This window comes from Coprinopsis cinerea (genome assembly GCF_000182895.1).
Source record: "Coprinopsis cinerea okayama7#130 chromosome 3 map unlocalized cont3.3, whole genome shotgun sequence".
NCBI lineage: Eukaryota > Fungi > Basidiomycota > Agaricomycetes > Agaricales > Psathyrellaceae > Coprinopsis > Coprinopsis cinerea.
In genome coordinates this window covers 2962881-2988221 of record NW_003307542.1, presented here as the reverse complement: position 1 = coordinate 2988221, position 25341 = coordinate 2962881, and the positions used below count along the sequence as shown (strand labels likewise).

At 50.9% G+C, this 25341-nt stretch overlaps 10 protein-coding genes across 10 annotated transcripts; 5 read left to right on the top strand and 5 right to left on the bottom strand.

The window, feature by feature from the left end:
- Window positions 1–326: 326 nt before the first annotated feature.
- CC1G_02275 (nucleus protein) lies at window positions 327–4023 on the top strand (the record flags this gene model as incomplete). Its single annotated transcript, XM_001830772.1, has 15 exons — window positions 327–543; window positions 610–728; window positions 813–917; window positions 971–1128; window positions 1187–1304; window positions 1356–1715; window positions 1776–1939; window positions 1998–2066; window positions 2123–2267; window positions 2328–2436; window positions 2487–2719; window positions 2773–2909; window positions 2967–2990; window positions 3049–3903; window positions 3957–4023. 15 exons carry the CDS (start codon window positions 327–329, stop codon window positions 4021–4023), a joined length of 2880 nt encoding a protein of 959 aa, XP_001830824.1.
- Window positions 4024–4144: 121 nt separating this feature from the next.
- Window positions 4145–5105, bottom strand: CC1G_02274 (gluconokinase). Its single transcript, XM_001830771.2, has 2 exons — window positions 4926–5105; window positions 4145–4861 (listed from the first exon to the last, which is right to left on the bottom strand). Exons 1-2 carry the CDS (start codon window positions 5046–5048, stop codon window positions 4226–4228), a joined length of 759 nt encoding a protein of 252 aa, XP_001830823.1. The 5' UTR covers window positions 5049–5105; the 3' UTR covers window positions 4145–4225.
- Window positions 5106–7016: 1911 nt separating this feature from the next.
- Window positions 7017–8121, bottom strand: CC1G_02273 (hypothetical protein; the record flags this gene model as incomplete). The annotated part of the gene is made up of 5 exons (XM_001830770.1): window positions 7017–7481; window positions 7537–7620; window positions 7674–7694; window positions 7758–7794; window positions 7859–8121. 5 exons carry the CDS (start codon window positions 8119–8121, stop codon window positions 7017–7019), a joined length of 870 nt encoding a protein of 289 aa, XP_001830822.1.
- Window positions 8122–9100: 979 nt separating this feature from the next.
- Window positions 9101–9872, bottom strand: CC1G_02272 (hypothetical protein; the record flags this gene model as incomplete). Its single annotated transcript, XM_001830769.2, has 3 exons — window positions 9101–9406; window positions 9460–9806; window positions 9857–9872. 3 exons carry the CDS (start codon window positions 9870–9872, stop codon window positions 9101–9103), a joined length of 669 nt encoding a protein of 222 aa, XP_001830821.2.
- A 1510-nt stretch (window positions 9873–11382) lies between these two features.
- On the bottom strand, window positions 11383–13800 carry CC1G_02271 (hypothetical protein; the record flags this gene model as incomplete). Its single annotated transcript, XM_001830768.1, has 11 exons — window positions 11383–11436; window positions 11497–11663; window positions 11727–12076; window positions 12131–12237; window positions 12294–12559; window positions 12616–12669; window positions 12719–12842; window positions 12907–13288; window positions 13381–13533; window positions 13605–13649; window positions 13706–13800. The coding sequence occupies 11 exons, from the start codon at window positions 13798–13800 to the stop codon at window positions 11383–11385; spliced, it is 1797 nt and encodes a 598-aa protein (XP_001830820.1).
- Window positions 13801–14290: 490 nt separating this feature from the next.
- Window positions 14291–15597, bottom strand: CC1G_02270 (proteasome subunit alpha type 4). Its single transcript, XM_001830767.2, has 8 exons — window positions 15558–15597; window positions 15489–15504; window positions 15395–15421; window positions 15328–15342; window positions 15096–15267; window positions 14864–15030; window positions 14559–14810; window positions 14291–14487 (listed from the first exon to the last, which is right to left on the bottom strand). Exons 1-8 carry the CDS (start codon window positions 15558–15560, stop codon window positions 14354–14356), a joined length of 786 nt encoding a protein of 261 aa, XP_001830819.2. The 5' UTR covers window positions 15561–15597; the 3' UTR covers window positions 14291–14353.
- A 244-nt stretch (window positions 15598–15841) lies between these two features.
- Window positions 15842–17167, top strand: CC1G_02269 (zinc knuckle family protein; the record flags this gene model as incomplete). The annotated part of the gene is made up of 4 exons (XM_001830766.2): window positions 15842–16211; window positions 16265–16463; window positions 16519–16736; window positions 16816–17167. The coding sequence occupies 4 exons, from the start codon at window positions 15842–15844 to the stop codon at window positions 17049–17051; spliced, it is 1023 nt and encodes a 340-aa protein (XP_001830818.1). The 3' UTR covers window positions 17052–17167.
- A 649-nt stretch (window positions 17168–17816) lies between these two features.
- On the top strand, window positions 17817–20337 carry CC1G_02268 (hypothetical protein; the record flags this gene model as incomplete). Its single annotated transcript, XM_001830765.2, has 13 exons — window positions 17817–17827; window positions 17928–17953; window positions 18051–18152; window positions 18403–18611; window positions 18862–18894; window positions 18962–19058; window positions 19203–19233; window positions 19285–19317; window positions 19383–19459; window positions 19622–19723; window positions 19956–19987; window positions 20050–20075; window positions 20136–20337. The coding sequence occupies 13 exons, from the start codon at window positions 17817–17819 to the stop codon at window positions 20335–20337; spliced, it is 981 nt and encodes a 326-aa protein (XP_001830817.2).
- A 417-nt stretch (window positions 20338–20754) lies between these two features.
- CC1G_14271 (hypothetical protein) lies at window positions 20755–22523 on the top strand (the record flags this gene model as incomplete). The annotated part of the gene is made up of 15 exons (XM_002911694.1): window positions 20755–20834; window positions 20888–20897; window positions 20966–20985; window positions 21037–21069; window positions 21136–21232; window positions 21295–21326; window positions 21379–21409; window positions 21464–21496; window positions 21556–21632; window positions 21687–21741; window positions 21801–21902; window positions 21966–22076; window positions 22131–22171; window positions 22224–22246; window positions 22298–22523. Exons 1-15 carry the CDS (start codon window positions 20796–20798, stop codon window positions 22521–22523), a joined length of 930 nt encoding a protein of 309 aa, XP_002911740.1. The 5' UTR covers window positions 20755–20795.
- A 496-nt stretch (window positions 22524–23019) lies between these two features.
- CC1G_02267 (hypothetical protein) lies at window positions 23020–24773 on the top strand (the record flags this gene model as incomplete). The annotated part of the gene is made up of 13 exons (XM_001830764.1): window positions 23020–23067; window positions 23145–23222; window positions 23280–23312; window positions 23393–23469; window positions 23529–23557; window positions 23623–23730; window positions 23790–23866; window positions 23938–23992; window positions 24049–24153; window positions 24188–24325; window positions 24409–24428; window positions 24476–24501; window positions 24569–24773. The coding sequence occupies 13 exons, from the start codon at window positions 23020–23022 to the stop codon at window positions 24771–24773; spliced, it is 999 nt and encodes a 332-aa protein (XP_001830816.1).
- Window positions 24774–25341: the final 568 nt, after the last annotated feature.

The window sequence follows — 25341 nt, the reverse complement described above, 5'->3', positions numbered from 1 at the left end:
AAATACCAGGCACCCTGGACTTGATTTTGGTATTTGAAGATAGAAGCACTCGATATGGTCGGGCCATTCGCCCCGCACTGCAAGTACTCCCGCGGTTTTTTGGGCGTTATCGCCAAAGTCGATACCTATGGCGAAATGGCTGACAAAGATAGCTGCAATATTGCGAATATTCCATTGGGTACAGACGGTGGACGTGGGTTATTTAGGTCTATGAGAGACCCACAACTTGTTCCTTTTGCCCCTAAGATCTCGCAAGCTGGCAATATAGGACGTTCACCACGATAACCCCTCAACTATCTCTAACCCCGGCCACAGTACACCAAGTTATGACGGCAGACATCAAGATGGCGGAGCCAGTGGCTTCGACGTCCAAACTTCCAACAGGCAACGCGGAGGGTGTACTAGCGAGTCGTACACAGGCGAAGAAAAGGCGTATTCCAGGCGCATGCGACATCTGTAAACGCAAGAAGAGTAAGCGTGGCCCTAATAGTCCCATGACTCGTGCTGATGGTCGCGCTCCTGGCCCTCGTACATCAGTTCGCTGTAGGTTTCCCTATACTTGGGCGGCATCGCCTGTACACGAGCCGTGCTCATTCATCACCTTCCTAGGCGACAGTGGAGAACTACCCGGAAACAGGTGCAGCAACTGTATTCAATTGGGTCTGGAATGTACACACAAGGAGGTCACAAAGGTGCGTCCTATCATTATCATCACTGTAATGACGGCAGTGAGTTCTCATGCTGGTCTCTCGACAGACTCTGGGTTCAGCAAAAGGGTACGAGCCCTTTCGGGTTTCATTGCCCTCTGACAGCGGCAATTCCCTCGTTTGGTATGGCTGATTGCCTTTTCTGGATTCGATAGCTATGTGGAAAGCTTGGAAATGCGGTTAGAAAAGATGGATAGGCTGCTGAGGAGGGTGAGTGAGTCGTCGTCTGTGGGTGTGAAATTGATGATGATGACGGTATACAGTTACTGCCGGGAGTTGACTTGAACCAAGAGCTGTCCAAACCTAGCGAGCCCGCCCCTTCGCCAAAACCGTTGGAGAGGAACGACGAGACAGAAGTCCTGGGAAAGCTCAATCGCCTCACTCTCAACCCACAAGAACGACGCTTTTTCGGAAAATCAAGGTATTTTCCGGCCTTTACCGCGGCCTTTGCAACGTCTGAACGTCCTCCTCCCATTTAGTCAGTATGACTTGCTACAAACGGCTCTTGACCTTCGACAAGAGTTCACTGGAGAGGGTGTTGCGTACGTCCAGTCAGCATTGCCCATGAAGCGGCCAGAGTTCTGGGACGTGCCGAAGGTAAGTTTTGTCCCTTGGAGAGTAGTTATACGTAACTCACGGAAAACTCAGTGGATGTCCTACAATCCTGAACTTGACGAAGACCAACGGGAGTATGCCTTCCCCGACGAAGATCTATACCCTTCCCTTGTCAACGCCTACTTCACCCACATCAATCCATTTCTTCCCCTCTTGCACCGCCCAACTTTTGAAAAACAGATCAAAGATGGACTACATTTGGAGGACTCGATGTTCGCAAGGGTTTTCTTGATGGTTTGTGCCCATGGGGCACGGTATTCCGACGATCCTCGGGTTTTTCCTGAAGGGACTACGTCGACTTGCTCGGCCGGGTGGCAATGGTTCGAACAGGTTCACATTCTTCGGAAGAACCTGTTCAATCGGACGACGCTCTTCGAGTTGCAGATGCACGCAGTTAGTCTTTCACCATCGTGGAACAATCGAGTAGTGAGGCTTATTGACCATTCTCTGCAGCTTCATGTCCTCTTCGCCTCGTCTAGCGAAACGCCACAAGGTGTTTGGGCCCAAATTGGGATGGCACTGCGATTGTCCCAAGAGGTTGGAGGACACCTACGGAGGAGAAGAAAGGATGGTACGCCTCCGACTATTGAGGACGAGCTATGGAAACGAGCATTCTGGTACCGTTTTTCGTTCTCTGGTGATGTTTGGCTCAGTGCTTACATTCCGATTACATAGGGTGATATTGAGTCTCGATCGTTTAATCAGTTCCAGTGCTGGGCGGCCCTGTGGATTACAAGATGAAGAGTACGGTAGTTTCTTCCCGACTTTGAAGCTTCGTTATTTTTACCTTTTCCTCTCAGTTTCGATCTGGATCTTCCCCTCGAGGTGGACGACGAATATTGGGATCAGGGTTTCGTTCAGCCAGAGGGACAACCATCGAGCGTATCCTATTTCAATTGCTATCTTGGCTTGATGGATATCCTGGCATATGCTATGAGATTGATCGTAAGCAACCTTTCATCCGTAACATTTGGACATTGAATTGACGTTATTCCGTCGCAACAGTATCCCAGCAAACGTTCGAAGTATGCCGGTAAAACGCGCTCGGAACAGCAGATAATAGCCGAACTCGACACCGCCATGAACAACTGGATGGATTCTTTACCGGAGCATCGTAAGTGCCGGCCTGATTGGATGAACTTCGCATCTAACTTCGTCCCCAAGTGAAATGGAATCCTGGTCCCAAGAACCCGCTGTTTTTGCAGCAGTCGTCGGCACTTCATGCTACCTATTACCACATCCAGATCCTCATTCACAGACCTTTCATTCCCTCGCCGCGGAATCCCATTCCAGGAGCGTTCCCGTCCTTGGCCATTTGTACGAATGCGGCTCGTTCATGTTGCCATGTCCTCGAAGGGTTCACCAAAATCAACTTCCTTCCTACCCAACACTTCCAGGTACGTGGAAGAGAGGCACGCCGTTTCGAAATGGAGCTGACGGTTCCCACAAGGTTATCGCCTTTACCGCTGCGGTAATTTTGTTACTGAATATCTGGAGTGGGAAGCGGACTGGGTTTGCACCGAATCCTAGACGTGAGATGGAGGATGTCTCGCGGTGCATGGAAATGCTCAAGGCGGCAGAGAAGAGGTATGTTCCTGCCTAACGCGTACACTTTTGGGGGGCACTGACCCTTTCCTTGCTTAGGTCGGCTTCGGCAGGTCGCTTTGTGTAAGTGGCTCCTGCTTCCTGGTATTGGTCCCATCTAAATGCCATCCTCACGTTGTAGGGACCTGCTCACTGAAGTCGCATCGGCCGGGGACCTCGAAGCCGCAATAAAGAGAAATGCGAGCACGACGAAGAAGTCCAAGAAGCGTTCACGGTCGGATTCCGAGGACGCCGACGATGCCTCCTCTACTTCGAGTGTCACCTCAGGTTCCCCCGTCCTATCAGAAGCTCGCAATATAGCCGGGTCGCGCCGGGTCTCGTTGAGCCAGCAGACGAGCCCAATATCCCCTGTTGAACCTCCGATCAATTTCCTCCTCCCGATGTATGGGAACGACCTTGGACGACTACCTGTGTATGGCCAGTTCAATTTTGCAGACCCGTCGAATGTCAACGCCTTCCTGGGCGAGCAGCTGGGTCAGATCCATACCTCCGTTCCAACGAAAACGTCGTATCACTTTGACCAGCCGCCGGCAGCCCCGACGTCAAACCCTCCGCCAAACCCGATGACCCTCACCTCCGACCCTGCTTCCGCCATTTTCACCTCCGCTGCCGACGATTTTGCCTTTGATAATATGCTCAAGGACGCCATGTTCAGCTGTGACGTCATCCCGCCTTCGTTCAACCCAGCTCCTCAGGCTGGCACTAGCTCTAGTCCTCAAACTGCAAGCACGAGTAGTGCTGGAAGCAGTAGTAGCGCGGCTTCGACGTCTGCTCCACAGTTGCCGAATTTACCCCCTCTTACCATGTCAACGACTGATATTGCTGCATTGATCATGCAATGTTCGGGAGTGGATTACACTGCGCTTCTTCAGCAGCTGTCCATGTTGAGTCAGTTACAAATGCAAATGCAGCTGCAACAGCCAATGTGGGACATGGAGATGATGAAATTGTGGTCTTCTGCCCCAGCGAACTTGGAGTAAGTCTTGACTTGTGGCTGTCAGCTGCGAAGAGCTAATCCAATCGCAGCAGATTGAATGATTGGGACGCTTTCATTTCGAATGTCGGGCAACTGACGCAATCTCAAGCTCCTACTTGACCTGGAGAGAGCTAGATACCCCTCGCACCCTTGTTCGTTTGGTTGTTTTGGTTAAATCTGCTTTCGTGTGTTCTACCCCCGTTGCTCTCTCGGTTTGTTTTTATGCTTCCATTGTATTGTAGCTATGTAGGATGTGTTGTGTACACCATTATACCTGTCGCTTTGCACCCCGTGTGTTCCGGTAAAACTCTTCAACCCAACATCACAGCTCCATGCCTAGCATCTCCGCCAGCGCTTGCTTCGCGACCTCAACTTGCTCCTCCGTTGTACTTTCCAACGAAACTGTTATCACACCCTCCTCCCCCGTCGGAGGCTCCAATGTGTTTAATTGGCTGTCCAGCATGGAGGCCTTCATAAAGTGACCTGGCCTCTTCTCCATCCGATCGTATAGCACCTCCCGCGGGCCGTTGATAAATACGAAAAACGTCGGGAGAATTTCGGGGAGGGGTGGTTTAAGCAAGTCTGATGGGATGTCGACTCCATTGGCTTCCTTGAGCTTCTGAGCGTTGGATGGGTGTGACGCTGGCCTGCGCAGTCCGCGAAGGATGTCCCGGTAGTATACCTTCAGAGCTGAGCACCCGACGACTACCCCCTGCACCTTTCCTCCACCCTCGAACTCTTGCTTCGCAGACTGGGATTGGAGCTCCACAATCTTTTGCTCGGCTGTCGTTCGAATCAATTCCAACCAAGGTTCTCGGTCAGCGTCGTTCAAGGGTATCCCAGCGGACATCTTGTCTACGTTTGCCTTGGGATGAAGGTCGTCTCCCTCTATCCACTCCATTCGAAGCTCCTTGGCGAGGGTGGATCCTAGAGTGGACTTTCCTGTTCCCGAAACCCCCTGTGAATACGATCGAGGACTGTCAGTGCCTGAAAATCACACAGAGGTGAAATAAACCTCGGACCATGACTACTATTAGCACAGTTTTAGGGCCGCCTTTGGGTTCTTCTCCCCCTTCCTTCTTCTGGGTTTGGGGATGGGAGTTGGCACCCTGATCGGCCGTCCCGTTCAAGTGGATAGCGGGCATTGGGTAATGTGGAGTTTTGGAAACGGGTCGTCGGGTCCGCACCCTCGTCGGTGAACGGGGTCAAGCTGTGTTATAGTTGACCAATGGATGACGCGCTTCTTTCACTGGATTCAAGGGGCTTTGTCGGATTCCAAGATCACTCGGATCATTCGGATACATCATCCCCTGCCCCCCGCTTCGTCACTTGGAGATTCCGCTGCAGTCGCCGCGTTTTCCACAAAGTTAAAACTCCCGTTCAGCGCGTGGAGGAGCGATGCTGCGCAGTGCAAACCCCGGCGTGCAAGGTGGCTCCGATGGACATTGCCCGCCAGGTGTATAAACACGCTTGTCATATGCTGAACCCGAGAATCAATACGGTATTGCTGAATGTCGCTGAACACCCGACGGAGCTCATGCTTAAAACATATGTTAATTATACCCAAGTTGAATTCTGGGTTCACCAGAGTGCAGCATGGGGTATTACGAGCGGGTCACCGCCACTGGTTCCGTCGCCGATCAATTCAGAAAATTGAGCTGAAAAGAGTTCTTATTCTTTGCGACAGCTTCTACAGCCCTTAACGTTGGATGGCTATGGCGAGTAGCCCAGGAAACCCAGGTGTTGACACTGACGGTCCCCCCACTGGCCAGCCAAGCCACCTGGGAGGGGATGTGCAAATGCACGTCCCCAGTCGCCTCCAGGACAGTGCACGCATGCATCCCTTACCCGATACGTCCAGGACCCAGTCCCTCCCACCAACCGCAGCGCACAATCCGATGCCAACGACAACCCCGAGCCATGCCAATATTCACGCTGGATAATATCCACACCAAGTCCATCCAACATACGATAATCCTGCCAATCTCGCCCCAACGCACCACCCAGGTCACGGCCAAAAGCGTTTAAGGATCGACGACGGGTCTGGTCGAGATGCTGGCGGTTGGACAGACGGTTCTGGGGAAGGTCGGGCCCACTGCCAGTGTCCTCCTCTGACTGGGCCTGGAGGACTTCTGAGCCGCTTGGTTGAGGTTGACCAACTCTCCAGGAAAATGGAAGCCATCATGTGCCGACTCGAGAGGCTGGAGGCAGAGGTGGTGGAGCTCCGAGCTATGAACGCTGCATTGGCAGACCAGCTGGCGGGTGCGACCTCAACCGATTACTAGCAAAGAGGAGAGTCGGGTTTCAGTGAGTCATTAACTGGTCTCCTGGGCGTGATAGAATACTTACACTGCCAGGAGCAGGACGCGCCAGAATAACACTTTGAAGATGAAATCTGTAGACCGCTATCTAGACAAAGCTGTCACATAGTAAAAGGCGCATCGATAACACCGCTTGGCTATTCGCTCCCCGAATGTTCCAGGATGTCCTCACTTGTCTTAAGAGGATCACAATGCGTCAGGTATCAAAGCGAGGGGTTGGAAGGATTGAATCCCCTTGGATGACGATCAGGCCACTGGAAACCTTCTGTCAGTTGAAAGTAGGTTGATGGCCCCTGAACAAGAAACAAACTTTCATCGACGGGATCGAATGTCATACTCAAACCCTCCGGTGGCGTAGCTGGGCGGGATTACAAACGGTCAGGGCGGGCGAGGGTATCTGTTTCATGGCGGGTGGTTTGATCGCCAGGAGGTTGGCAGGGGCAATCACGTCACCGGACTACGTTCACCGTGTTTCCTCGTTCCAAACGCCCGTTCGACTAGAGACTCTGCTTCGAATTCAGCTTGCCTTCGATGGATTATTGTCGAAAGAGTCGTATATCGTAGAGTGCATGCACCGAGGTCGAGTTCTGATGGCATCAAACACATTTCCGAACCAATCGAGGAGTGGGCGCTTATCCATGTAGTTCACAGTAGAATAGAGCTTTAGAGGGGCGTAGCACGGTAAACAGATACAGAGCGAGGTTACAAAGCTTTAAGATGGCATCCAGGCCCCTAAGTCGATCTACGATCTGTCAGGGTATAAAGCTAAATGGGATATACATAAGGAGCCCTTCACTCAGTGAAGACGCCCCTATACGCGGCAACCGAACCCATCTCGACGAATACGACTCCCAAGCTGTTAAGGTTGTTGACTGCCCCAGGCTCGGGGAAATCGGTTGGTCGAAGTGAAGCACCGCTGACGCTGGAAGATGGGACAGCAGATGACGAAGGCGACCGGGTTGAGCTTGGAGTTACCGAAGAGGATGGGCGGACCGAAGTGCTGGGAGGGACCCATTCCTCGCTGGTGGGTGGTTCCGGTGTAGGAGAGGGAGCAGGGGGCTCGGAACTAGGAGGGGGTGGGGGCGGGGCAGGAGGATCGGGAGTAGGAGATGGGGGAGGGGGCGCAGGACCACCTCCTGCACCGTCAGCCCACTCCCATGTGCCGTGAATGACACCGACACGCTGTGCGTCGAATTCAAAGAACTCGAAGAGACCACGCGAAAGGTCGAAGCCGCGACCTGGGTGGCATCCGGGGCACTTGAGAAATGTTAGCATCGATTATCGAGAGGATTAGAAGTGTTGGGACACGCACACTGTCCTCAATTATAGCGACTGCGGATTTGCCGCCATAGTTGATCCTGATTGCCCTGCCACAATCTGTCGCCGCGTTGAATTCCTACACGGAACGTACTTCAGAAGAAGGAAACGAGGCAAAACGATTCAATATACCGCTTGTCTCCTTGCGACAACCTAGAGTAAACGTTCATTAGTTGTCATCGGAGTCGACGTGAAGAACGAAACTGATGGACATACGAATTCGCTGTTAAGCAGGAAACGGCCACATGCGCCACTGTGTTGGGCGGTCGAAGGCGTTAGTGGGATACGCGCAATTTACGATGAACAACTCCACTCACGCATTCCCTGTTTGAGTGTCGTACCAAGAGAATTCGGTAAATTGCCCTTGGCGCTTGGTATGGGTGGTGTTCGAAGATGAAAGATCGCGTTCTTCGAGTTGCACTGGGTTCGAATTGGCAGGAACCTCATCCAGTGCCGGAGGCGATCCGCGGACTTTGAGGAGACGACGATGGTGGGAAGACGAGGCGGAATTGTGAGCGCGAGGGGTAGCAGTGGCGCCAAGAACGAGGAGAGAAAGCAATGCAGGAAGTTTCAACAACATATTAGGGTTTTAATGAGTTCGAAGGATTCAGAAAGGAATGGGATAAGTAAGGAATGAAAGTGGTGCCCAATTGGCAGAGTACGTCGAAGGAAGCCCTTGGGAGGGGAGGTCAGGAGAACGTGAAGGAGTAAAGTTGAAGGGAAGAGTCTAGAAGACGAAAGGTACTACGTTGGCTACAGCAACAACGTCAACCAATCATTTTATGGGCGGCCGGAGCCTATATAGGAGCACGGCCAGAAAACTTTGTGGCCACCACACGGCAGGAGGCGGCTTTGAGTTTCCATCCTGCGTTCTGACCGGGTTTACCCCAGCCGAATGATCGATCTGGTTGGAACGGCCTTCCTCCCCTTCGTGCCAGTTGCTACACTTACCCTTGCTTCAGCGGGCTTCGAGGGGACTAACTGAAGAAGATAGACACAGGGACGCCATGGAACTGGCTTCCTCGAGCTTGTACTTGCGGAAACGGTAATTGTGGAGTTACTTGGGGAGAAAAGGACATGGTTGCGTTGGCACACCTGAAGCCAAAAGGAGAGTCATTGGTTCTCATTGATAAGGGGAAGTCGCGACGGTACCTTCGCCCATGAGGCGTTTCGATGATGCTGGAACTGATTCAACTGAATTGGTTTCAAGTCTAAGGTCTTGCCGCCTGGTTGAGGACGGGGTCGGCAATATGCGAGGTAACCTGATGGCGCATCAGTGGCTGTGCAACGCTGGTTGAGGCCACCCGGGCGGGGTTTCTTGTTTCTGTCTAACCACCACAAGCTCTATGCAATCGAACCCATTTCTATTCTTTTACACTTGGGTTACAATGAAGGGTCGGGGTATAGAAGGAATATGATGCAGGGTAAGTCATAATGAGAATGTCCTTGAAGTTGATAACGAAATTGTAAAGTGTGTTCCAGAACTGTAACGCAAGCCATCCAACAGAAGAAAGAAAAGAAGGAATTTCCAAGGAATTTCAATTGATAACAAGGGTGTATCAAACCCTGAAACGCAGAAGGCTCATGAGCATGGAAGCAAACGAAACCTCATCGAAATAATCGATGTACATGTCGGATAGTTCGTCGTTGTCGGAAGAGCCGAGCCCTTGGTTTTGGCTGGAACCGTCGACCTGCGAAGCGCCATTATAGGCGGCACTGTTCACAGTTGAAGGTGGTGGCGTCGAAGGGATGGCAGGGAGGTTAATAAGCTGTTCCACAATTGGCTCATCGAGGATGATGAGGGGAGACAAATTGCTGATATTGTTCGAGTTGCTAGCCTCGATTAGCTCAAGGCCACCTGGAATCTGTGAAAATGTTAGTGCTCTGTCCAAAATCTAGGAATTGTCCTGTAACTCACAGTCTGGTTTGAATCATTATAGCCGAGGCTCGAGAATGGCACATAGGGAGCGAGCGACTGGGAAGTAATTGTTTCACCAAAGGAAGGGTTCGACGCTACGGAAACACTCGGATGATACCCAGGACTAAAGGAGGGCAAAGTGACGGGAGAAGGGGTAGGGTCGGAAAGGCTCGAGTCGCTTGATCCACTGCTCGAGGGCCTAATGGAGGACGGGGAGGTGGACCACTGGGCTGGTGAGACTGGAGAGGCCAAGGCGGTGGGGGTATGTGATGGTGGAGGGCGTGCATCGGGCAACGGCACGGGAGTCCTGCGGGGGGTTTTGGGAAAGTTCGCGAAATGCGAGCCTACTACGCGATCGTCAGTTACGAAGGCACATACGCGATCATTGGCGACTTACCAGTGTAGTCATACATGGGATCAAAGTGTCCAGAGGGTGATTGACGATCGACAGGGGCCTTGGGCGACTTGATCTACAAGTGGAAGACGCGTCGACGAGTTGGAAAGAGAGTAGACGTGATGGGTAAGGGTGTATAGACGTCTTCAAGACGTTAAAACGTTGGGAACGTTGTAATCGAGTGGCGTTCTCGACAGTCGGGTTTTGGAAAGGGGAATGGTTGGAATGGTTGGAGAGAGGGAAGATGGTAAGAGAGAGAGGGAAGACGAAGCTGAAGGAAAGGTGGGATAAACACGTCGAGGCTTTTTCTACTGCTTAATGACCCGTCTCCGTCATTGCTAGACCAAAGGAGTTAAGGATTGGAAAGCCTTTGTTTATACTGGCGAACCAGTCGGTTCGGTGTCACCTGAGTACCGAACCGACTCGTCATAAAATGGGGGCCCTTTCGACGGGAGAGGGCCCAAATTTCACGCCTTTCTACCTTCTACCTTCTTCAAACTCGCCAGACCATCTCTAACGCGCAATAAATCCCCCCCCCCCCCGCAGTAGCACACTGGTGCAGACAAACTGAGCTCTGGCGATTCCATCTACCATTAGCGGATGAATGATCCCATCACCCTCTGTGGTCAGAACCGAGCTGGTTAACGAGCCTACCGTGACCTTTGTTTGAAAGGCAATCCCTTTTGTTTGTTTTTACTGGACCTGCTAAACTCTCTTCGACTGGTATCAATGAGAATGCCGAAGGTAAATGCTGTTCAATGTACAGCCGAGCTCTGCACTGCATCGTCCAGTCTCCCTTCTCCAACTCTCCTTGTTTACTACCTTCTGTCTCTACCTTTACTCCCAGGCCCTGGCTTCCCGGTGGCTTCAAAGGGGAAACCGTGTTTAGAAACTGCAACCGAACTTTTTTTTTCTAACGAGAGTTTCGATGTAGAAGTGGGTGGATGAACTTCCCTTTCTTTGCAAGTGGTGACCGCCCAGTGCATATTGAACTTGTTAGTATCTGGTACTTACTGCCATGTCATTCCGGGGCAAACTGGAGTTGCCAAACGTTAATAATAATGAGATCGACGAAGAGAAAATCGGAGTGTACTTTGCAGGGCCCTGCGATCAACGTCTAAGTGGGCGTCTAGATAACACAACCACAAGAAATTAACTGTGGCACGGAGAGAATCACCTTCTTTCTCCGAGATCCAATATCTCCGGTTCGTCGCTGTCTGATGGCAAATCGATTGAGACAAAGAAACGTTGGAAACGCGTTCAAGTTTTAAATTCTCCCAACTCCAGTGGACGTACGTGACTCTTGGGCTTTCTTTGTCTCCATCATGCACGAATTCGGAATTCGAATGAGAAGTGGGGAAGGCTTCCATTTCTTCTGTCCGTCGGAACAGATAATCTTTGTGCAGTTACGACAGACATATCTTTATGAATTCGGTGTAGATCGTACAAATACATGGTATGAAAAGCACGTGGTATATGGAGAGCGATAGCACATCGAGGGTGTATGCATAGTATAGCATAGGAGAGGATTAGACGTCGTTGGGGTCGAAGACGATCTTCGCTGGACTTCGTTTCTCGATGCCCTAAACACACAGTCGTCAGTCAATATCGCAATACATGCCAGATATGTGAGCACCACTCACGTTCTCCTTCCACGAAATCTGAGCACGAAGTTCCACAGCGCTGAAGAACAGGATATAGTTGTACTCGAGGTACCAATAGTTCCCACTCGTGCCGTTCGCTCTTGTCCGTGGCTGGATGGGAAGATGCGACAAGTCCATCTCTACTGTACACAGTTTCGCATAGTTCTCTACACCCCGCATCAGCGAACAACATTCCCAATCCCACCGAATGAAAAAAAGTAAAAACTCACCACTATCCTCATCCTTCCACTTCGGATTCGCATTATTCCCCTTATAACACCACACCTCACTCTTCACATTCTTCAAACTCTCCCGATTCTCAAACTCGTACCAAAACCCATACCTAAACTCCCTCTCCTCCGACACCTGCGTGTTCTTATGCAGCACGACCTGGAAGAACCCGCCGATGCGCTTTGAGTTGGAGACGGAGATGAAGGTTTGGGATTGGCGCTTGACGTGCTCGGGGTCCTTGGAGTCGTAAGGGATGTGGCAAAAGGTTCCGTAGGCGACTTTGGAGACGCGGGTGGTGACGAAGTGGTCGAGGTAAAATGAGAGGGCGCCGTCGGAGACTGCTTTATTGCTGTGGGAGGAAGGTTGGAATGTGAAAAGTGGAAGGATGAGGGAGGAAACGTACACATGGTTCTCTGGTCGGATGACGTTCAGGCCTTTAGGTTTCAAAGCCTCATCGACTTTGTGGAAGAGCCAGTCGCTCGCTGAGAAACCTCCGACGAGTACAACATGCTTTCACAAGCCCATCAGCACCACACTGCTCACAAATCTCGAAGTAAAGGACTAACCTTGATGGTATGATGCCCATTCTTAATCTGCTCCTCAACCGCATCCACAATACACTTCACGGAGGGCTCAAAGAATTTGGCAACATCCGTGCCAGCCAACTTGAGCTGTCCAAATCGAATATTGCACGACTCATCGTTATCCCTCGTCCCTCCGAACTTGACGTACTGTGGTTGCTTGTCGCTGCTGAATCGGACCTTGGTAGATTTGTCGAAGCAGCGTACGATGTGGTCGATGTCTTCTACAAAGTCTGATTCGGCGAGGAAACCTGCATTCGGGAGAGGGTTAGATGTGTGGGTAGGGAGTGGTTACGGACGGCGTTACCTTCTAAGAACAGGCGGGCGTGGATGCTCACGAAAACGGATCCGTGGAAGTGGCCTGGAGAGCGGGTTAGTCAATTGTATCGACGAAAGAGTCGTGGACGCACATTGTGGCGCAGCGATTTCCTCAAACACCGGCGCTTTGTCAGGGGCAGTGGACGCCTTCTTCCCATAAGCGCTAACATCCACAGTGCCCCCTCCAGCATCCACAATTACCACACCCTCTCCGCTCTACAGAACAGACGCAGTCAGCCAGATGACCGCGTTCTGTATACAAGACAATACCCCGACGTACCTGCATAGCGCCGGCCGGAAGCCCATTATCGATTGAGAAATGCAAACTCGCCTCTCCCTCCGTCACGAACGACACCCTCGCATGACCCGCCGGTGTATCCGGGATCAACCTCGCCAACACCACCGCCTCTCGAATCTGGCTCTGCTGGTACCCCTCCCAGCCATTCGGATGCGAAATCACATAGTCGATCTCACTCTCCACTGATTCCCAGAGATCTCGCCCGTTGGCATGGGTGTCTTGGATGTAGCTCTTGCCGCAGTTGAAGAGGTATTGGAGGAAGTCGGCGAGGACTTGGACAACGGTTTTGTTCAAAGGGAGGGGTGGGATGTTGGCTGTGACGTGGTGCGAGGCGCCGGATTTGGGTCGGATATGGAGTTTGAACCTGTATTGTCGTAGGGGTTGTCAGCATCGTGGTTAGATTCTTGTGGATGGAATCGGGGAGATAAGGGCGAAAGAGAGCAAGACTGAACTGACCATTCTGTCTTGACCCAATCTTCGTCCATCGCCATCTCGTAGATACCTTCTCGCATGGCTTCTGCACCGACTGCGCAGACGTTCCCCCCACGGTCATAGTAAATAACTGTCGGGATCTTGGAGGCGCCGCTAATCTGTTCATGGGCAGGGAACCTAGACGGACGGTGATTAGCTTTCGCTGCACTCTTCCTCCTCCTTCCTCTCCCAGTCCGTGAACCACGAACCTAGTGACTCCTTTAATCTCAGGCACCTGGCCGGGGTCTAGGATACTACCAGCACAGAATCAGCGTCTTATCATGCCACCTCAAGTCCAGCAGTAACGCACCTGTAGGAGATACCACTGTACGTCGTGCCGACGTCGAAAGCCAGCACCAGCTTCCTCCTGGATCCCCCATACGGTCGTCGATTCAAGTGTGCCATTCGTGGTGGGAGAGGACTAAATTGGTTGTGCGCAACGTGTGTGCCGCAGGCTTCTCTATTCGTTATTTATAGGCGTGGCGGGTGATTGGCGCTCGTCGGTCTCCTAATTCTGTTGTGTGCGCAACGGTTCTTGTTTCTTGGAATGAATGAGAGCCTGACAGGCCTGTATGCTTCGTCGCGGTTTTGTAGACCCGGCCTGAGCCCGCTATTTAACCTGTGGCGCAGACGGGGTCTACAGCAGTCCACACCGCCTCCGAACTGTTGCTTCCATGATAAAGATCTAAATCAGGGCGGGTTACACAGCAAAAGCGTTTTTGATCATGCTGGACTTTTCGTCTGCCCTTGCTGTCTGGGGCGTCTAAAGTTTGAAATGGTTCGACGCGATGATCGTGGTGGTCAGAGAGAAAGGAACGACACCGCCGCGCCTTTCGGGGCTTTGTGGCGTTCCCAGAGCGCGCGAAAGGATCGATTCAGCGAGAATGCAGCTTTTGTCACCCAACTCGACATTACAGAAACTACAAGTACACGAAGAAGGAGAGCAAGAATAAGCCAATTATTTCATTTCGGTGTCCTCGTCCTTCTTTGTCAAACCCTCGCTCAGCAGCAGAGCATCGATCTCGTGCGGTCGGTAGATCTTGGCCTTGGGCTTGTTCGTCTCGGGATCGAGAGTGAGAACGGCGAACTCCACTGTCGAAGCAGCGCAGGTCAGCAACTTCATCCAGGTTTGCTTTTAAAGAGAAAATAGAGGGCCGACGCACGTTTCTCGCTGTTCAGCGTCGTACTATCCATCGTCTTGCTCATCGTCCTCAACACCAAACCGATCGCGTCCTTCACCACAATATCGTCTTTGTACTCTTGCTTGAGTAGACTTTGGGCGGTGCCGTTGTTGGCGCCGATGCAGGTTGCTTTCCAGCCGGAGTAATTGCCTGAGGGATCGGAGTGGTATAGTTGGAATTGGTAGTGTGGGTCGTAGCCGGCGTAGAGGAGGGATACACCGAATGGTCGGAGACCTAGTTTTACGCGTGAGCATGGAGGGTTGCAGAGTGAGGTGGTGAAGACCTACCTCCGAACTGGGTGTACCCTTGCTTCATATCACATAGTCGCTGGGCGAGGAGTTCCACTGGGATATCTTCGTTGTAGGTTAACAGATGGCGCTGCGCAGCGTTGCGGGCAAAGTTGACCAGGGAGTTTGCGTCAGCTGTGAGACCAGCTACACCTCCTATCACATTCCTGCATCCAGAATCCAAATCGTCAGTCAGCCCTTCCCTAAGTACACCTTGCAACATTGGACGCACGAGTTCAGCAAGAAGATCTTCTCTCCACTTCCACCATAACCTCCCTCCTTGGAGCTTGAGAGATCGAGGAGTTTGCCCGTAACCTTCTTCTCTGCTGCGAGCACTACACCGTCTTTGGCTAGGACGCCGAGGACGGTACCGGCGTGCGAGATGGCTTCCATCGCATATTCGACTGGGGTAGTTCAGCATTCAATATTTATTGAGTGTTTCTCTGGAGTCGGGGTTCTCTCACTTTGATATAATCGACCTATACATACACTTTAGTCATGTAATAGACAACCTAACCTGACATGGCATACCTTCTGGCGAGAAGATCGTAGTACGACCTTAACGAAACATACACTTCATTAGTCTAAAGTTCCCATTAACCCGAAGACAATGGTATCGACATACTGTCATATCGTCTGGCCTATTCCAAATTTCTATGAGCTCTCAATTCACTTATCCAACAAGAATACTTACCATCTTGAATTAAGGGAACGAGGAGGAGGAATTATGAGAAACGACTCGACCGTCGACGCGTCGAGGCACCCTCATCAGCATACGCGTCGCTATCGGTATCCGCCGATAACCCTGATCCGTCCACCTTCCAAATCCATCCCCTTCCTCGGCCGGCAATCATCCGGCACGGCGACCAAAAGTTAGGGGCTGCTGACTAATCCTCCTTACAAAATCTTTCCCAAAAAACCAATATCGACTTGAGCTTGTACTTCAAACGACCGTTATACACCCATTTACACGACGCCATGACTCGGATAACGAATTTTGGACGAAAACGAAAGTACTTAGAGGCAGGCTTTGGAACGGCGGCAGAGGAGGCGAGCAAGCCTTCGCCACAACCGGAAGCTTCGACATCGACAGCGGTTGGGGTGGTCAATGAAGAAACAGCACCAAAAGCAGACGACGCTGTAGCGGGAGAGGGTGGTGAACCACCAAAGAAGAAGAGGAAAAGGCATAGGTCGAAGAAGAAGAAGACTGATCAAGAGAAGGAGGGGGAGACGGGGAACGAGAACGGTGAACCGTCAGAGGGAGGAAAGGAAGGTGGAGAAGACGCGAAGGATTCCACTGCCAAATCTAAGAAAGCGAAGAAGAATCCTAAAAACAAGAAGAAAAAGGGTATGTGCTCGTTCAATTCATGTAAAATATGATCTACAACCCATATCGTACAGAATACGTTAGCCCAAGTGAAAAACGCCGTCTGGCCCGGATAAAGGAACGACTAGCAAACACGACCTGCTTCGTATGCAGAGAAAAGGGTCACGCAGCTCGAGATTGCCCTAGAGCTTCAGAACTCGCAGCTGCAGCTGGCGAACCCCCCGCAGAGGGCAAGAAACCAGCAGCCTCCTCCGTGGTTGGGATTTGTTACCGGTATGCTCGATTCTTCATTATCAACCAAGAGAAGACTAAAATATCTATTTCGCAGGTGCGGTTCAACGAAACACAATCTCTCAAAATGCAAGAAACCACCAAACCCTGAGAACCCGCTTCCCTACGCGTCGTGCTTCGTATGTTCAGGGAAGGGACATCTAGCATCCGCGTGCCCTCAGAACAAAACCAAGGGCGTCTATCCGAACGGAGGATGCTGTAAAATCTGCGGTGATACCAGTCACTTGGCCAAGGATTGTACAATCCGTCGAAACGGTGAGCCTTGCCCTCCCACCTCCCATCTCACCTTCCCGCTCCCTCTCGGTCAAAGCTAACCTCCATTTCCTTTCCATAGACCCATCAGCAAAAGCAACAGTCGGCACAGGACGAGACGTCGGAGCAGACGAAGACGACTTTATGGCTCTAACACGCAAATCCAAGCAAGTCGAACGCGAGGAACAGAAGGAGGAGCGGTTCAAGCGGTTGTTGGAAGTTTCGGAGCACGCACCTACGCGGGTTGTCAATGGCGTACCAAAGACGACCGCGAACCCGCTGGCGCCAAAACCTGCGAAGAAGGTGGTGGTTTTCTAACCAGGGGATGTTTGATCGTGACAGTGGCTGTTGGGGATGGCTTCTGTTCTTGGCTGGGCGAATTGAATGAATCCTTGTTCTCGCTTTTGGAAATGACAGTCTCCAGTCTTGGCTCACCTTTCTTCTTCCTTGTTCGTGCACATCAAGGGGCAATGTACCAGTTTCACATCGGCATCCACGTTCAGCCACCGCCTTTGTGCCTCGGAATTCAGACGCCTCAGTGTGAGGTGTGGATTGCAGAGCTGTGGTGTGTTGGGTTGTGAAAAGCGATCGATGACAGCCTTTTCACGCTTGACCGGCCCAGTCAGGTCTTCGTCTGTGTAAGTGGTACTTGCCCCATCTTATATCGACCAAGGAACTGATCTGTATTACGCAGTATAGCGTAGATCATACACATGGAGAATTTCCTTGACTGCGTCCTGCCAATTCTATGAGGAGACAACGGTCGTGGCTCGCCATCCTCGCCTAGAACGGACGCCTCTGTGGGCGACCACCATGATACATTTCCTCTTTCATCGACTATCGATGCTTCTTACTTGATTTCTGTGACCCACAGAGCTTCACGCCTGGAACCGACATTCCAAACGTAGGACGCACTGGCTCGGACTTTGCCTTCACGCTTCATGTTGGAGGGACCCACACATCCACTAATCCTCGGAGAAGACAGACATGACCGGATAAACCTGTCCAGGGGGACATATCGGTGAAAGCGATGAGGCGAGGCGTCCTAAGTATTCGCGTCGACTCTGCAGAGGCTGAAGTAGGATGCCGTTTCAGTGCGAAAAACGGTGGCCTCCTGTTTCATTCTTGTGTGCGGTATGTGATCATAACAGTTTCTGTCCGCGGGCTGGGATCTTGCGCTGATTGCTTGATTAGCGCTTTGGATGGATGGCGAGATGGAGGTAGGTCATTCGGGGGTGCGCAAGGTAAAAAAGGAGCATCTTGGAGGAAGATGTCAATTGGACATTGAAGAGACAAATGTACTTTCGTCGCCTCCAGTGCTATGCCTCTGGATACCAGCCCGACAGACGGACCGACGTTGTTTTCTAGCCACTCCTCTGCCCATCACTGATTTCAAGAGTTCTAAGGGACGGATTCACGGTACGTAACTATGCGAATCTCCAGCGTCCATCACCGTTCTGAAAATACAACAGCTGTTTTCAGGCACTCGTCTCTCCCAATCCCGACAGTCGACCAGAAAAGATGACATGAAACGCGTCCGGCAACCTGAAAGAGTGAAAAAATGACATTCACCCGGATTTAAAAACGATTCAAGGAGCCCCCAAGATGGAAACAGACGACCTACAACAGTCAATCAGCCCGCTGAAACGTAGGAAATCTTGAAATCCAGATGACAAGCTCGAATTCGGAAAGACGCTCCTTGGATCGCGCAAGGCGAATGATTGGATGGGCTCCGGGGGTACACACAAATCATATCCTTGGTTGCAGGTGACATGGGCTATAAGTCTCGTGCTCCCTGATGAGATCGAGAGAGGATATATCACCTCCCATTTAACTTACATTCACTTCGTTCTTTTCTTCGAGTTGGAGCAGTCGCTGGTACGATGGACCCCGATTTGTTGACAGCCAGATACTACGCGACGGTACGAACTTTTACTCGCTTGTTCCCTCGACAGGACTTCTCATCGCAAACATCTCCCACGGCAGTGTGTAGCAGGTGCGGATCACACGCATGTTTTGGACCACGGAGGCAGGAACTGACGTCCTCCCCAGCTAGCGGCGTGACTGCCTTTGTGAGTGCTGGTCCTGGGTGTCTCTCCATCCCTTTCGAGTCTCACTGGATCCCAAGCTATACGATTACTTTGACACATTCGTTCAAGAAGTAAGTGCTACCTTTTGCCTTCATCGCTGTCGGGAACTAGGACTGATGGGACTGGAATGATTCTTAGGCTTCGACTCTATGGCCCAGCCGATTCTCTCTGGGCAAGGTCCTATTCTTGCTGACTCGATATACTCCATTCATCGACTTGCCAGTCGGATTGCTCGGTGAGAAAAGGTCTATACCTTGTCTGAGATCCAACCTGATCTTCCTCGATCCCAGCTACATTCACCAAAGGGCTGTTGAATCCATCGGTGAGGGATATTTTCGAGCGTCCCCACAAATTTCGTCCTGATTTCAATCGTTTGAAGTCGTGTTCAAGGATTGGCTTCGTCTCGGGGAGTAAGTATGTCCTCGCTGCCTTGATGGATGCCGTACTAATGGAATGCTCAGTTGTGTCTTTTGTTGGCACCGCCTCTTCAGAGGGTAGGTTTGTCGCGATGGTCTTCTACCCTGGTTGTCAGTATCATTTACCTAGATCCTCGACGCAGCCTTATTGGTCATTTCCCTTCATGCCTTACTTGGAGCAAGTCGAAAGATCGGACTTATTTTGGCCATCGTCTATTCAGTGAGGCTGAAAAAATATCTTCTCTCCTTTGCCCCGAATAATAACGATGTCGGCAGGCAGGGACACTCACTTCTTTGTCGTTCCTTCTACACTATCTGATAACTCTTGAATGTAATCTCTCCTATTTTTCCGTCGTCTCTGTGGTACTCACCATTCCCCCAGACATTCCATCGCCATCTCCTGAATTTACGGATTGCATGGCCTTTATGGATCCTCTCAATGGCCACCTTGTCGGATTCTATATCCTACTCGCGGGAGAAATCTGTGAGTACACCGCGAGATTGGGTCGGCTCTCCGTGATGATAATGATTCCGATTTGGGCAGGCATCGCTCTAATAGCGGTTATCTGCGGCCTGAGAAAATACATCCACACGAGGAGCCCGTTGATGGCCAACATGTACAGAGACGGGACGTTCTACTTCATTGCGCTGATGTGTGGGTTGTCACGATTCTTCTACTATGATCCGTATTCCGATATCCAGAGTAGCTTTCACAGCCTTCAATATCGCATTCGCCCACTTAGGTCCGGTGAGTCCATCCCGATGCTCTTGACACATGGTTCTGGCGATTCTGATCAGTCGCGAGGATAGGTGTTATATAGGGGGATGTTTGTGAGGTGAGTCTCTTCCTTGGAGTCAATGCACGGCGTTAAATCTCACAACACCCGACTTGATAGCTGGCAGAGAATCCTTCACGCGATTCTAGCAAGCCGCTTGGTCTTGAATGTGCGAAGCAGTCGTGTCAGGAACGAATTTTCGACTTGTAGTATGTCCGACATTCGTTTCAAGGTTGCTGGAAAGTTTGAAGGCGCGAGTCAAGGAGGAACCGCCTTCACTGAGGACACCGTGGTAGACATGATGCCGCCTGTAAACCGTTGAGAGATTTGGCGAGATGCCTGGTCTGATCACAATATAACCTCTCCCGGGACCGGGCGCCTTCGTGATCATTGTGTTTCTTCAGTCCTGACAGACGGTATGGTTTCCGTTTCCCATCCCATACACGTTTCCATTTGCAAACCTGTCATCTCCTACCAGATTGTGTTATCGAGCTCCAAGTCAAAACCCCGGAGCAACGTTATTTTCGCAGCACACCTCACGCAAGAAAATGTCCTCCGACTGATTGACATAAGTGCTATTGTCGATTTGGGAAGAATGCTAAACTAAGTCCGTGGTGCCTGACCATTCATCACTCGCAACGCCCACAAAAGGTGTTATATGCATCGCATCTGCTTTTTGGTTTTTTCCCGGCTTCCTTTTGCATTGGCTATAAGGATCGCAAGCGGTGGTCGCGACTCGCGACGCTACCCTTTGCGCGCTAGTCCTCACCCTCACCCCAGATGGCAGAGACCCAGTCTGCTTCACGATACTATGTAGAGGTAGCCTTTCCCCCGGGTTGCCTAGGTTGAATGCGTCGGCTGATTTAGCTCAGAATGTTGCAGGTTGGAAGATCCAAAAACCTGTCCCGCTAAAATCCACTCAACCTTCACTTCTTTCAACCACCCTAAAGTTGCCAGCCTCACTTTCTTCGTGAGTTCCTCCTCTCATTTTGGTATATCCCACGCTCACAGCCCACGTCAGCTTTGCGATTATCTTCAAACATTAGATGAAGAAGTGCGCCATCGTTGTTTATTCCTACCTCAACTGTTCTCATGGATTTTGGATCGACATTTTCATCAGGTCACGAGAATATGGTTCAGCAGGCTCTCCGCCGGGAAGGTCTTATTCTTCATATCCCGATACACGACAATGATAGATGTACCAACTACTTTAGTCGGTAAGCGCCCAGCCTGGAGAAGGCCCGTTGGCACCAATTGCTCATATGTGTCGCTCTACCAGGGTTTTTCAGTCGGGGTATTCTCTCAGCGGCAGTGAGTGCCATGGTCAAGGTCCAAGTTGGGAGTGACTGAAGTCGGAGAGAAGCCTTGTCGGCATTTAGGCAGGTTTAACAAGTGTGAGTCTCTGCATCCCGCTTTTACCATTGCTTTCCAGGCTGAACACCCTTCAGTTTCCACCTTTCTTGGGGTCACCGCATCAGAAGGTCGGATAAGATTGTTGAATTTGGGTCTCCTCCAGGCTGATGACGTTTCTTTTCAACAGCGATCCTGGTCATTTCTTTGAGTGCGCTACTTGGGTCTAGGAAGAGATACACTAGGATCTTGGCGGCGATTTTCTCGGTACGGTCCACTCCACTTTCTATGGATTTGGAACAGCTGGAGCCTTCCACACAGCTCGCTTTAATTGCATGCATTGCATTTTTGGGATATTCGTTTGCTGTTGTAAAATGTAAGTCATCGTCATTTGGTCAAGTCGAGTTGTGCTCTTATTCCTCTTGTCTGGTTTAGATGCTGCCCCTGTTGACCAGGAAGCAGAAGGCTGTCTACATTCTATACCTCCACTTGATGGCGTTCTAATTTGCTATTATATCCTCCTTGCTGGGGAATTTCGTGAGTCCTGATGTCTTCTGTTCGATGCTTATAGATCAAGACCTTTCATTCTGTCTACTAAAGTCATTACCGCCATCGGTTTCTCCGTCGGACTGAGAGAGAACCTACGCTCTAAAAACTCGCTGATACTAACGCTGTATCGAGACGGCACAGTGTATTACTTCATCTTGCTAGGTAAGTTTGGCGTCCCCGTCTACTTCGTTTCGCGCCGTCTAACGAGGATCCTAGCTCTCTCGTCCGTTAGTATTGCAGCTGTGCACCTAAAGCCGGTATGGCAATCTATCTTGGCAATCTCGAGTCGAGTCTGATTTCGCTTCACAGGATCTCTGGGGTGCCCTTGCACCGTAAGGCCCTCCTTATCCGTGTTCGCCTTCAGATTCCTGAATTTAGCGTAGGTGGCAACGGGTTCTGCATCCCGTCCTAGCAAACCGGCTCCTCCTCAACATGCGCACTCCGAATTATCAAGAAACATATGATCTCTCGACAGACCTGGAATTCGAAGGCATGCCGACCACCCAGTCGGAACCCACAGATACCAGTCTCGGTACAAGGTCCAACATTGACGCCTATATTACCTCGTCCTATTCGAGCTCCTTCCAACGCAGAAGCGAAAGGAGCTAGGGGCGGTGCTGTTGTTCTGGGAAAGGATAGTCGGGGCTGGCAGCCGCCCGAGTCAGCCGAGGAATTTGGGTGTAGATGCGACCGACCATGGAATTCAATGAGCCACTAAGCCGAAAACTTTCGGACCTGGAAAAGGATATTTTCGCTGGATTTGGTGGGCAACAAACGGGGTGCCATACGGGGTTTCGTCTACGAAAGGCTTGATCAGAGCACTAGGACTTGTATAGTGAGTACAACACCAACCAATTGAAGAGATTAAACGCGCCTCCGAGGTGGCGTATGTTATACTTTCAATACCGGCCTCCAAGCTGTACCTGAACGGCCACATCCATTCTCACCATGTCCACAGATTACCTCAGTTCACTGGCTGCGCTGAAAACTGGGTTACCCGAAATGTTATAACTACCAGGGCGGTTCAATCTCCGCAAACCACCACCCTGTGCCCGCTACCGCGTGAAGTTCGCCGACAAGGACCAGTACTCAATTATTGGGAAAGATGGAAGACTGGCGCCTGGTAGCTGCGACTAGCCTTTATTATACGACAGTGCGTTGCATCGGATTTCACCGCCGTTGGCTTCTCTTTAACCATAGGGGAAACAGTGTATTGCAGGTCAGTCTTAGGCGTCATCCCCTGTCGAATCACTAGGAAATCCCGACACGTCTTTGAACTCTATCTCAGTCGCCAGTCTGACCGCTTTCGTAAGCATCATGTTTCTTTAGATCTGAGAAACGCTTTCGCTGACATGAACAAACCAGTTCTACGACTACTTCCTTACCTTTGGCGACGAGGTGAGTGAAGGGGGTTGACATCGTACCGCAAGTAACTGATATTCAAGTCTATAGGTGTCCAGGATATTATTATGGTACAGCAAGCTGTCTGTTGGGAAAATACTCTTCTTTCTCTCCAAATACACCGCGTTCATCGATATTCCGCTGAATATCCTAAGTGAGCAATAGTCCGACATAGCCTGTTTGCTTGGGCTGACGATGGATGCACCCGCTCAGTTCTATTTGGCAACGGCTTGACACCAGAGGTGAGCTTGCCTGCTTACATTTAAGAGAGCTCCTGCTGATATGAGGAAGGCTTGTAAATACGTAGGGACTGCCATAACCGGTGAGAGTGCCAACAGATCCGGTGAATTGCAACTGGACAAACTCATCTCGATGCTTAAAGCACTCTCTTTCGTTGGTGTGGCCACTGCCGATGGTAGGTATTGCTCTACTACTTGTGCAAGCTTTCATTTCCCTGATCTTAATTTTCTCCAGCGATACTGTTGGTATCGCTACATGCCCTCTTGGGGTCATCGAAAAGGGGAGGGATCGTTCTATCGGCACTGTTCGCGGTAAGTATACAGGTTTAATCTGTATAAGCTGTTTCGTACAACGTGAGTAACTCGACCAACGGCACTCTTAGCTGGGCTTCATGACGTCCCTCGGATTCACGGTGTACTTTATAAACACATTACAAGGTGCGTTCATGGGCTCTGACATAGCCCATTATCCCCTCACGACCACTCCGGTTCAGCCGTTCCGCCATCTTATCCAGGCTCTATCTGTGAATATTACCACCCTCCTAAGCAACTAGATGGCCTCCAAGTCTGCTACTATATCCTGCTCGCGGGAGAGTTCTGTAGGTCCAACTTAGCACCTACTACATCCGTCAGGTCCTCACACCAACTCGTCCTTCCAAGGCATAACCATCGCCGGACTTGTCCTTGGCTTAAGGGATTACCGGCACGCACAAAGTCGTTTGATGATTAATCTGTACAAAGATGGGACACTTTACTTCGTTTCGCTGCTCAGTGAGTGCAATCCTTCTCATAAACTCCTTGCTTTTTAGATTCGCTCACGCCCTTCCTTGCAGTGTTCTCAACATTAAACATAGTCGCCCCTTACATATTCCCGGTAAGTTGCTCGAAAAAAGGGTCGACTATTGCTAACTTGACCCTTAGAACGGCTTTGGTCGGATTTTGACTCCGTACGTGCAAATCTCTTGTCCTCCCTTCGACCTGGATCCGAGTTGTCATTCTGATGCCTCTTCACAGGTGGCAAAGGGCCATCCACGCCATACTAGCGAGTCGACTGGTATTGAATATGCGTAGCAATGCATGCAACTACGTGGAGACGTTTGTTATCTCGACGGAACTTCGATTCGGTGGAAAATCAGAGTCGGACGCCAGTACTAGTGTGGAGGAAAGGATAACGCTTGATACTGAAATAACGCGCCCGCTCGGAGCGGGCTTAGCATGATGAAACACGTGTAGACGTACTTAGAGATCTCCGTTGTACTAATTACCTCGTCCTATTCCAACAGGGAAGACATAACAGATGATGATATTATCCTGGGACCGGCTAATGGGTCAATCAAGTCGACGTGGATACACAACGGCTACAGCGGCTTAGGAGTATGTATTGAATTCGAAGTACTTAGCGTGAGACTCAAGCAGGAAGAATCAGGCTAGGATATTGCTCGAAAAGGAGACTTTTGTTCGAATTGGCCTGCAAACAAACAAGTTACCATACGGGACTTAGACTTGATCAGAGCAATGGGGCTCGTTTGAGGGTGGACCTTAGGGAAAATACTTCGTACTTAGGGTGCAATTACCAATTGAAGAGATAAAATCCAAGCCCGAAGTCGGACGTGTGTTGTACTTTATCCCGCATCGGCTTGTGTCTGGGCGCCCATCCTCAATGCCGCCCACATTTGTCGCGGCCGCTCGGGCGAGAAACGCTATAACTAGGACGGCTACGATAATGCAGTGGAATCTATCCACCTAGCCATATCCTGAAAGCTGTCCTCGGAGGCCAGCAACCTTGC